General features: G+C 41.4%; 1 protein-coding gene across 7 annotated transcripts in view; it reads left to right on the forward strand.

The window, feature by feature from the left end:
* Positions 1-642: 642 nt before the first annotated feature.
* Senp6 (SUMO specific peptidase 6) overlaps positions 643-12,318 on the forward strand; it is a 125,270-nt gene continuing 113,594 nt past the window's right edge. For 5 of the 7 annotated variants that reach the window (XM_063226906.1, XM_063226908.1, XM_063226910.1 and 2 more), the window contains exon 1: positions 1,108-1,299. In XM_063226906.1, the coding sequence (XP_063082976.1) occupies positions 1,170-1,299 (130 nt within the window). In that variant the 5' untranslated portion in view covers positions 1,108-1,169. Of the gene's footprint in view, positions 778-1,107; positions 1,300-12,318 lie in introns of those variants that run through there. The other 2 variants (XM_063226913.1, XM_063226912.1) reach the window with 2 other exon arrangements.

Here is a 12,318-nt window from a genome sequence, read left to right on the forward strand (position 1 = left end):
CATCCCGAGCAAACCAGCAGGCTCTTTTCTGAACGAGTATTTTGCAAAGTTGTTTTGGAATAACCAGGGGAATGACTCCCCAGGGGGGTACCTGTGATAACCCTCCTTCCCAGCTGTGCCCCTCAGGCCTGGGCACAGGGCTGCACCGCGACACTCACTCGCCGTGGCACCCGGAAAGCTTGCAGCGTTACACTACAGAGTCCCAGAGGCCCTGGTCGGGCCGGTCGCGGACCTCCGCGTCGGGCTGGGGGCGGGGCTCGTTGGGGGCGGGGCTCATCGGGGGCGGGGCCCCGGGGCCTACCCAGGCTCTTTCCGCACAGGCCCGGCTTTCTCGCCAGGGAGGGGGCGGGGTGGCTACGGGAGGAGCGAGGGTCGCGGCGCCCAACGGCCGCGGAGGTCTGTACTCGGCGGGCGGCGCGGCCATCTTACGACGCGGACTGGGCGTGCGCGCGCACGGCCTCCTCTCATCCCCTCCTCGTCACTTCGGCCCCGGTGGCCGTGCATGGGCGACGGGCGCGCAGAGCAACCGGATCAGGAGGGCAGTCGCCGTCGCTGAAGCGCGCGGCCGCGCAGGCCTAAGGAAAAGACGGGCGGGCTGGGGCCGCTCGCGCGCGCGCCTTTGTGTCGGCGCCGAGCCCGCGCCCTGTGCCTGCAGCCCGTGGCGGTCCCAGTTCCCGGCGGGCGGCGACGAGGCCGGCGGAGGGCGGCGGCGTGGGCGGAGGAAGATGGCGGCCGGCAGGAGCGGCGGCCGCGCCGGGGAGGTGGCGTTCCTGGAAGGTACGTCCGCGGCGGGGACCCGGCAGGGGCAGTGTGTGTGGGCCGAGTGCGCGGGCCCGACAGGGCGGCCGGCGGGGGAGAGGGTGCGTGCGGAAGTCCGGCCGGGGGCGGGTTGTGGGGTGGCGGCCTCTGGGTGGAGCGGACTGCGCTCCGGTCCTCGGCGTCGCGGAGACCCCGGGTCGAGGCTGGGGGTCGGGCCGCTCTCTGGACGCCTTTCCACCGCGGAACGCAGGCCTCCGACCTCGGCAGCGCGTGGCAAGCGTGCTTTCCCCGAACACCCTGCCGCAGGAGGGAGAGGATGAGGTCCGCAGCGAGGGCTTCAGGACCGTCGTGGAGAGTTGGGGCTAGCCCTCAGGCTTCTCGCGCGAGAGAAAGTTGGAGCCCGGCAGTCGATGGACCCAGCCGGGCTGACGGAGAGCTGTCTCTGTCGCTCTCAGTCTGGTTGGTGCTTGTGGCAACAGTATCGTCCGTTTGCTGTCACATACGTGAGGATCTCAGAAACACAGCGCAAATTTCATGCTGGTGTGGACCAAGAACTTTCTCATTACTTGATATGACTACGGATGTAGTGTTTACATGCGTAATTAAATTTGTAGCTATGTTGAGGGATATGAATCTGGGTAGTATTTATTAAAAATAATTTTTCTTTAGATAATTTTGCAAATTTGTTTGGTGTGTGTGTTTTGAAGCAATTTGAAACTAAGCCTAGGCTGGCCTGAATTTTTTTCTTTTTTTTTTTTAATCGGTACGGGGGGGGGCGGGACGGAACTCACGACCGCCTGCTGCTTGCAAGGCAGGTACTTATGCCGCTGAGCTAAATCCCCAGCCCCGGCTGGCCTGAATTTAACGATCTTTCTGCCTCAGTCTCTTGAGGTTACAGGAGCTGGCCACCGTCTCTGTGTGCAAAGATTTTTTTTGGCATGTGTAGTATATCTAAGTGATAATTTTAAAAATAGCTATGTGTAAAGAAGATACAATTTAATTTAAAAGTTAAGAAAGAACATCAGGCCGGCTTGGTGTAGTGCATGTGTAATCCCAGCACCCTTGGGAGGCTGATTGAGGAAGATTGCTACGAAGTTGGAGGTCAGCCTGCAATACGCAGACAGTTCAAGGCCTTTCTGCACTTTATAACGAGACTGTCTGAACAACAACAAAAAATACTAACAGAGTTTGTAAAATGTCAGAAATGGATATGCCTTGTTTTTCACTGTAGGAGCAGGTAAGGTACTTTAAACACAGTATAGTCTCGTGGGAGAATAGAAACTAATAGATGTGGGGGAAAGAAAGTTAATTTTTCCTGCTTGAGTATAATAAAGAAAAAAAGCAAGATAGCTCCTGTCAAAAAGTGATTAGTGTTTTATATGCCATCCCAAGAAAGAAAATATGGAAAGCTTGTGAGTTTTTTTCTTTTTTTTTGCCCTCTCATTCATTTTATACTACTTCCATTCCTGTTTGGTCAGAATAAGCCTGAGAGTGGTACACTTTGTGTTTCACCTGATGGTCTCTGTAGTGTTTTGGTTTTGAAATTGGGAACTCAAAAGATAGCTTTCCCATTGTTACTGTATTCATTATGAAGATGATTATATTTTTGTGCGAAGGTCAATTTCAGGTTTCTATGGGGCTGTGATTCAGTTTTAGTTCTGATGGAATGAACTAAGAGGGATAAAAGTCCAATAAAGGCAAATGATAACAACTGATATAAATTTCAAACTATTCTTTTAGTTTATTTTTAGGGAAAAGCATAAGGTGAGCATAGGAGCAAGGAAGAATTTTAGTTTCTTATAACCAGTATTCATACACTGACTTAGCTTTCTAAATGAATGATATTGACACTAATACTAATTTCCATGATGTTTTGGTTTCTTACTCTTTTTTTTCTTTTTAATCGGTACCAGGGATCGAACTCCCGACTGCAAGCTCGCAAGGCAGGCGCTTATGCCGCTGAGCTAAATCCCCAGCCCCAATAAGCTTACTCTTAATAATAAAAATATTGCACTCTAATTTGCCATACATTTTATATTACCATCTTTGTAAGTTTTCATAATATTCCCCACATTAGGGTTTTAGGATTTAATGTTAAAGCATTCACATTATTCATTTTCTGTAGTCTTCTTGAAAAGGTGAAGTAGGTATTCATTTACTCATCAAATATTTATAGCAGCCTACACTGCTAGGCACTGTACCAAGGGGAATACAACAGTGCATATGATAGTCAAGGTCCCTGCCTTCCTAGAATTTGGGTTTTTTTTTTTTTTTTTTGGTCTTTTTCCTTTTTATCGGTACCAGGGATCAAACTCACTACTGCCTGCTTGCAAGGCAGGTGCTTATGCCAGCTAAATCCCCAGACCCCTAGAATTTGTATTTCAGTAGGAGAATTTGTCAGTGAGAAAAGAATTACTCATTTTGAACAATACTGCCCAGGCTGGGTGTGGTGGTGCATATCTGTAATCTTGTTACTCTGGAGGCTAAGACAACAGGATCACGAGTTCAAGACCAACCTGGGCTATAAAGTGAGTTCAAGGCCAGCCTGAAACTATCTCAAACAAACAAGCAAACAAAAAGCCCAGTGTTACCGAAATTATGTTTTTTCTTTGTGACTGTAAAATGTCTTGATGTCACAAAAAATCATGAACTCATGTACAAACATGCATAATTTATGTTTTATTTTTCATTATGAACACTTTATATAAGTTTTTTTCCTATTTTTAGCCCTACCGAAATATAAGCTCTGTCAAAGTGATGAGTTTGTCTCTTTACTATCATATTTTTTCATCTAGAATATTTTTGTTATTGATGAAGTGATGAATTCTAAGGGTGTGATGAAAGTTGTGGGAGAATGCAAAACAATAATGGAAAACTGTTTTACAGTGTTCAAAGTCAGGAAAGACATCCTTGATGAGTGTAAAACCTTAACCAAGTTAACACCTTAACCTAGACTTCAGAGTAGATGGTACTTGTAAAGCTTCAGAGGTGATACATTGTATGGTTCCATTTGTTAAATAAAAAATCTTTAGGGCTGAAATGTAAGCAAGTGAAGGAATGGTAAGAGAGGCAGGAGATTTTTTGGGTAGGTTTGAACTGTTTAAAATTTCATTCATAAAAGAGTTTGGAGACAGTGGGATGTCATGATTTATCTAAAAACATCAGTACTGCTGTTGTTCTATATGGAATAAATTCCACATGGAATTTATTGGAGAAGAGCAAAAGAAGGGAGATTATAGTAAATAGGAGAACACTATTAGCAATCTAGCAGTGAGAGTGGCTTGGATTAGGATGGTGGTTGTAGACATGGGGAAGAGAAGTAGATTGATATGCTTGTATGTAGAGTTTACAAGACTTGTTGATGGATTGTATTTTAAGGATCAGAATAAGGAGAGGAATCAAAGATGACTCAGGGCCTGGGCCACTGGTATTGGGAGATAATGCCATCTCCTGAAGGGGTAGACTGTCAGAGAAATTAGAAGGACGTTGGCGCTGCGTGGTTATATATATTCTGAGGTGCCTATTTGACATCTTTGTTCTAAAATACGTATATATCCTTTAAGCTACTAAATGAAATTCTAATTTTAATTCCTTTTTATGGTTCATGTAGGGAAAAGGACTCTCAGTGGCTACTGTTGTACTTTGTTTGTATAACTCAAATTGTATTTTTGCTGTTGTTGGTTCAGTACTGAATGTTGGTCATAAGACCTTTGCAGTAAGCTACATTTCCTTTTTTTTTAGGCAGGTTTTGCTAAGTCCCTAACCCATTAACAAGTCTTGTAAACTCTACATACAAACAAACACATCAGTCTACCCACTTCTCTTCCACACTGTCCACTGCCACTATCCTAATCCAAGCCACTCTCACTTCTGTCCTGCCTGGGCTTAAATTTGTAATCTTTCTGCCTCAGCCTTCCAGAGTGCTGGAATTATATGTCTGTGTTCACCATACCCAACTAAAATTGTGTGAATTTCGTTAGACCATAGCCTTTATTGAAATTTTTGTTTTCCCTCTGATGCATTCCTTTTGTATCTTTTTATTTACTGTTGTCTCATTTTCTCTTTTCAGTTACTGTTATCTCTTTTCTTGTAGATTTTTTTGGGTGGGTTTGTCTTTACACATTCATCCAACATATTGATTGAGCATCTGTTTTGTTGTAGGCACTGTGCTGAGGGGCACATCAGTATAGGGCACAGGGAGAAGAAAGCATGATTTCTCTGTGGAGTCTTCAGTGTAGTGAGGAGAATCAATAATCAAGAGCAACTTGTAAAATTACAACTTTTAAGTACAAGAAAGAGTTATTTATAATAATGAGAATTTGATTTAATCAAGATGATTTGATTAGGAGAAATGAGAAGACTTTTTAGGCAGAGGGAATCAAATGGAAGCGCCACATGTTTGAAGGATGAGAAAAAAAATTTTTTTTTCAGAAAACTTTAGAGGGACAAGAAATGATAATTGAGAGAAACCAATTAGGAGATGATTGCAGTGTAGGGCAAAGATGATGCTAACTTGTTTTCTAACTTTCCTTTTGTTATTCTCCCCCTTTTCTCCTTTGTGAATGTTTTAGTAAATCTGCTCACTTGACATTTATTTCTTCTTTTTCTGTATGTACTTATTTATATCTTTCTTTGCCTTTTTTCCATACCATCTGAATTGCTTTACCTGTGTTCTGGACACCACTCTACCCTTTCTTTTTGAGACAGGGTCTAACGATGTAATTAAGATTGGCCTTCAACTCAATTGTGTAGTCCAGGTTGGACTCAAACTTCACTGTGATCCTCCTGCCCCAGCATCCCGAATATTGGGATTACAGGCATGTGTCACTACACCTGTCAGGTTTTTTTTTCATGAAATAACTTTTTCTACCTTCTCTTTCTAAGGTACATAAATTACTATTTGTTTTTCTTTAGTTTGAGGTCTCTCTCCACTTGTGAACTTTGTCCACTAGGTTGAAAAGACTGAAGTTAAACACTTGCACAGTTGTCCTCTACACGAACAAAAATACTTGTCAACAAATGAAGTGTTTGCCATTTACCCTTAGTCATACTCTTATGTAAATTTAGTTCAAAATCCAAGCAGTTTGCCAGTTTTACTGATGACAGTAGACATTCCATACTATTATCTCTTCAACTAAAGCAAAGTTTCATCAAAATAATTGGCAATGCATGGGGATGAGCAAGATCTTTAGCCTTTGTCTACTCACTGAGGAGTATAAAAACTCCATTTAGCTCTGTTCCTTTTTCTTTTTTCCCCCTACTTCTGGAAACTACATCCTGGTGTTATTCCTTGTTTATTCTGTACTTAGATATGTTTATTTCCTGAATATATCCCATTTAAAGTGATACATTTTATACTAATTTTTTTTCCTTGTACTGGGGCTGTCTCACTTGCTAAGCATGTGCTCTACCATTGAGCTATACCCAGGGCCCTGAAGTGATACATCTTATTTATCATTTGATTTCATGTACTCATATGAAACAGAAGAATAGAGCCTTGCTTAGAAATAGTGATTTTTACCAGGAATGTATTGAGAGTATGAACTCAGGGCCAGAATCCTGAGATTCACCATCTAGCTCTATTAATTGTTACCTGCATGATTTTTTTACGTATTACTTATCCTGTGTTTTTTCATATGTAAAACAAGGATAATAATTATAGTTACTAAATTAGCTGTTTCTGTGAGGAAATTAAGCTGAGCTGATCAGTTAAGAGGAAAGGTTTATTTTGGTTCACAGTTCTGGAGATTTCAGGCCATGGTTGTTTGTTCTTGGTTTTTGAGATTGTTGCGAGGTAGTATATTATGGTGGACCAGCATGGCAAAGGAAGCTGTTCATTTTTTGTAGCTAAGACTGAAAAGATGAGAAAGGAGGGGCAGCAGTCCCTATATTTCCTTCCAGGGCACCCCCCTGGTGACCTAATTTCCTTCCACTACTCCCACCTCCTACAGTTATACCACTTCTAAAAGTGCCACAGACCAGTGATCAAACCTTTAACACATGGGCCTTTGGGAGACATTTACTTACCCAAAGAATAGTAGCTACTTGCCATGAGGATTAAATGAGTTTATATATACAGGACATGTAAAACAATTCCAGGAATATAAGTAGTACTGTATATTAGTTGGAATTATTTTTAAACTATTCTGGTGCAATAGAGAAGTAAAACGTACAAAATGAACAGGTTTATTGAGTTGAGGATGTGGAAAGGAGCACACAACCCATGGTGGTTGGGCTGTCTCCTTTGACTAGATACAGAGAAACAGAGGGTTATATGATCTCTGATCGGAAATGGTGCATAGGGTGGATATTGATGATGTGTGAGGAACCGATTGGAATTTTCTGTGTGTACAAAAAGGAAGGGAAGTTACAATTAGGGCTGAGGAAGAAACAGGAAGTGGCAAGTGTTTCTGCTTTGGCCTTCTACCACGTTAGACCACCACCATAATTGTATAGTAATTTATATTAGGGCAAGAACCTTTCAATTATTGTTCTATTTCTTTGCATAGATAACTCCCCCCCCCTTTGTTTTTTTGTACCGGAGATCAAACTTAAGATCTCGCGTGCTTGCCAGGCAGGCGCTTGTGCTGCTGAGCTAAGTCCTCGGCCCAATAACTTCTTTTCTTGCCAGGCATGGTGGCACGGGCCTGTAATCCCAGCACTGGGAGGTTGAGGCAGGGAGGATCACTGAGTTAGAGGCCATCTTGAGCTTCATAAGTTCAAGGCCAGCCTGAACAACATAGCAAGACTCTGCCTTAGAAAACAAAACACCACAAATTTTTTTTTCTCTTCCATTATGCATGCTTCTTCATTTCAGTTTGAATTTTCATTGTTTTTCTTTCATTTATTACCTTTTCTTCTAGGTAGTTGCTGATTTAAATATTCTAGGTCAACTGGCATACTGAGAAAAGAAAGAATAAAACTATGTATTCCCTGTGTGTAGGCTTCTTTGAAGAGATTGTGTCTCTCTTTGATTTCTTGAGACAAGGTGTCACTATGTAGTTCAGACAATTCTGGGCAGTCTTCATGCTTCAGCCTCCTGAGTGCTGGGATTACAAGTGTGCACCATCACAGCTGGCTTGATTGTTCCTCTTGCCATTACAAAAATGTATTGAGCATTTGCGGAACTGAGTGCCATAGAAGAGCTATGTGACAGAGCTAATTAGTGGGAAGATCAGACCTGGAGTGAGGGACCAGGTTGAGAGTCACAGCTCATTTCAGGCTGGCCTCAAACTTGCTTGCTTTTAGCCCAAGCTGATTAAAAACTCAGTGTTTCTTTTTTTCTTTCCTTTTTTCTTACTTTTTTGTTCCTTTCTTTGAGACAGGGTCTCACTTTGTGGTTCATGCTGGCCTACTACTCATGGTTATCCTCCTGCTTCAGCCTCCCAAGTGTTGGGATGACAGGCATGTACCACCAAGCCCAGTTTGGCTTTCTTCCTCCTTTTTTTCTCCACCCCATCCCCTTGTTTTTATGTTTTTTCCTCTTTATTTTTTATCTCAATTCTCCTCCTGAAGGGATAGGGACTAGAAAAGGAAAAAACAATAGGTAATTATAGGGGATTACTATTTACTAATGAACTAACATTATAAAAGAGCAAAAAAATAACTCACTAATCTCTCAAGATCCAATTTTATAAATTATAGCATTACAATGCCAGCCTATATTTAAGGGAGAAATAGTTCCCACCATTCAGTGGAAAGAATGCAAAGAATTCTTAGCCATTTAAAGCATACACAAACCCTGGGCTGGGGATTTAGCTCAGCGGCATAAGCGCCTGCCTTGCAAGCAGGCAGTCGTGAGTTCTTTCCCCGGTACCGATAAAAACAAAAAAGACAAAAAGAAAAAAAGAAATAAAGCATACACAAACCCTGTTTCATTGTGTATACTTTTTTCTTCAGTTTAATTAATTAATTAACTTTGCACTGGGGATTGAATCCTGGGCTTTAGCACTGAGCCAAGTTGCCCGGCAGACTGGGTTCAAATTTGGAATTTTCTTTCCTCTGCCTCCCATAGCAGTGAGATTACAGATATGTGTGCCACTGCATCAGCACATTCCCCCTTCTCTCCAACACACACATTGCGAATTGCATACTCAGGACTAAGCAAGTAGTCTGCCACTGGGGGCTACATCCCTAACCCTTAACTTTTTTAACAGGGTTTTGCTGAGTTGTCCAGACTGGCCTTAAAGTTGTGGTCCTCTTGCTTCATTGCCTGAAGAGTTCAGTACTCTTTTTCAATTCCTTCAACAGAGTCATAGTATTAGTAACTGTTACCTGCAGTTTCACTTTCCTTGGTTTTGGTTACTTGTGGTCGACCACAGTCTGAAAATACTAAATGGGAAATCCAACAGTGAATAATTAAAATGTTTTAAATTGCCATGCATTCTGAGTAGCATGATGGCACTGTCCCTCTCCATCCCACCTGGTATGTCAATTATATATGCTACAATCCAATTTAATCAGTTAGTACCCATCTTGATTATTAGATTGTTGCCACAGTGCTTTTGTTCAGTTTTACTTATAGATGGATGACCTCAAAGTATAAGGGTAGTAATGCTGGCAACTTGAGTATGCTAGAGAGAATCTGTGAAGTGCTTCTTTCACATGAAAAGGCAAAAGTTCTTAAGAAAAAAAAATTCTTAAACTGAAGTTACAAAGGTTTACAGTGCAAGTAAATCTCTGTAAGAAAAAAAATTTGTAGGTTTGCTCTTACAACTCAAACTGCAAAAATGATGGCCACAGGGTGTAGTAAGTGCTTAGTTAGGATGGAGAAGCCATTAAATTACAGGATTTCAATGCTGTCCGTGACTTCATGTAGCCACTGGGAATCTTGGACCATAAGGAACTACACTGTTTCTCATACTGAAAAGAAATGATTCTTTCTCTCCCCTCACTAAATTGCCCAGGCTGGGCTTGAACCTGAGACTGACCGACTCTCCTGCCTGAACTTCCCAGACCCCTGAGATTATAGGCATGTGTCAACTACATTTAGTTGAAAATGACAGGTTTTATTGTTCCTAGGGTTTGGAGTGCTGTAGTCTCCTTCTGAAGAAGGTTTCTGTTACACTTTGTCAGCATATATACTAAAATTAGAAGTGGTTTCTAGGTTCTTTTGTCCTGAACAAGTGGGAGCAAAATTTTATTAAAGATAGGGAAAAAAACCAGGCCCGAGAGAATGAGTTTGGGCCAAGTATAAGTAGGGAAAGAAGTGTACCCTATGGCATAAAGGTGGGATCCACTATGTGAGACAGATTACAGTGCCAAAAATTAAATGTGGATCTTTTTGTTCACCCATGCCTCAGGTTAACATCAGGTATAGGTCATCCTATCGAAAACCTGCTCAAGTTCTGTAGAGAAGTTCACGTGCAGGGTTCTGGGAACTGTTCTTTATGTGTCCTGGGATTTTGTAATTAACAGGTTATGCCTGCTTCCACAGCCAGTTTTGCCAGGCTCTAATCTCCTGTCTCATGAAATACAAGTTTCTTAATACTGGGCAGTTTAAGACTCTGAAGACAGAAGAATGCAGCTAGCTGGCCACTGTGGCACTTGTCTGTAATTCTAGCACTCCCGTGGAGGCTGAAGCAAGTAGACCTTAAAGTCAAACCCACTCTGTAAAGCAGCAATTTAATAAGAAGACCCTGTCTCGAAAAGAAAAGAATAGGAAAGAAAAAATTGGATGGGATCATAGCTCAATGGGAAGGCATTGGCTTTAATCACCTCACCTACATACCCCCCCCACACACACACACTGCAAATGTAACACATTAGAAATTGTTTCAGAGGTATAAATAACAGTATAAACTTTCCTTAATGTAACTTTGATCAAGAACTGTTTGAGGAATTTCTGAAACCAAACAAACATAAGAAAAGGGAAACATGTTCAAATCTCATTCTTGCTATATTTACTTCATGCAGTGATTGGAGTTACCATAAATCCTTCTCATTTTCATTAAATAGCCTCTTAATAAGAAAGCACATTAATCACAGACTTATTATATGCTCACAATTACATTGCATGTAAATTGTATGCCTAAATTACATTACCTGGAGAGATGGAATAATGAATAATTCATTGTGAACTATACATTAAGGTTGTCAACTTTATTAGTGTTTCATTGCTATAATGTACTATCTGATACAGGCAATTTATAAAGAAAAAAGGAAGCCCAATATAACACCAACTCTAGCAAAGGTCACATTGCAAATAGCAAAGCATATGCAGAAAGAAAGATCGAGTTATAACCAGGAAGCTAGAAACACTAGGGGTTCCCATCATCTCTTTGAGAGCGTCCCCTCAATGACTTCACATGAGGTTCTACCTATTCAAGAGCCACATTGTCTCAACACTGCCACCTTGGGGACCAAGCCTTCAAAATGTGAATCTTTGGAAGAAGAAGGACAGTTCTACATCTAAACCATAGCACCAATATTAGGTAAAAAGTAGTGGCAGCAATTACAGAACTGGATGTATAATCTGTATGGGATCATTTGACATGAAAAACAATGTTGTTTTAAGCCCCTATTTGGCTAAATTAGGTATTTACATTTCCCAGAACCTTTTGTATGCATTGACAATCATTAGGACCTGTCCTCTCCTATGGATATGGAGCTTTTCACTTCTAAACTTGAGACAGTCCCAGGCACAATGTGATGTTTGAACATTGCCAGTAGCTGACTTGAAGCTATCTGGAATTTACGAGCTAAGGCCAGAACTGTATTTTTATCTTGCTTTTGGAGACTTTTCTTTTTTACACAAAGATGCTGTTTCAAGTACATTTCCTGCCTAGTTTTAATCATTTTTAGTGTGTCATTTCCCCATCTTCAAAATTAATGATTTCTTTTTGTCAAAATAAGTACAAGTACTGTCAAAGAATATTTTCATTTTGTAATAGCAATTGAATCTGAGAATCTTCATTAGCATTTCCTTCACAAGTTTGAGTGTTAGCTCCTCAGTCTCCTTTGTCTTCCCCATTTACAGTTTCATCTGTTTCTTAGTAGTTTGGGTTGGTTGGTAGTTTGGGGTGTTTTTTCAAGACATGCAACATAGTCCCAGTTGGCCTTAAATTCATTGTGTAACCCAGACTGGCCTCAAACTCACCAACCTTCCACCTCTGCCTCCTGAGTGCTGGGATTACAAGTAAGCATCCTCACTCCCAAGCTCTCAAATCTGTCTTTTAAGTTTATTATGAATTAGCTTTTTCCTGGTTAAATTCTACCTTTGTGCCCTGAGAATTAAAAATGTTATTCTTAAGTGTCATCTTTTTCACTGTATACTGAATTCTTGTGATATTGATGATGCTTCTCACTTTCTTAAAGCAGAAAGAACAATGTTTAAAACTGCTTTGGCCCATGCAGTCTTTCTTTTTTTCTTTTTCTTTTCTAGAGTAGGTCTCAGTATATAGTTTTCGCCTTGAACTCACTATGTAGGCCAGGCTAGTATTGAACTCATGGCAGTCCTCCTTCAACCTCTCAGTGCTGGGATTACAGATACACGCCAACATATCCAGCTCCATGCAGTCATTTCTGAGTTGTTCATTTTCTGGCTTTGGAACTTGGTGT

This window comes from Cavia porcellus, unplaced genomic scaffold, assembly GCF_034190915.1.
Source record: "Cavia porcellus strain 051 isolate PalLab524CR breed Dunkin Hartley unplaced genomic scaffold, mCavPor4.1 scaffold_16, whole genome shotgun sequence".
Classification (NCBI taxonomy): domain Eukaryota; kingdom Metazoa; phylum Chordata; class Mammalia; order Rodentia; family Caviidae; genus Cavia; species Cavia porcellus.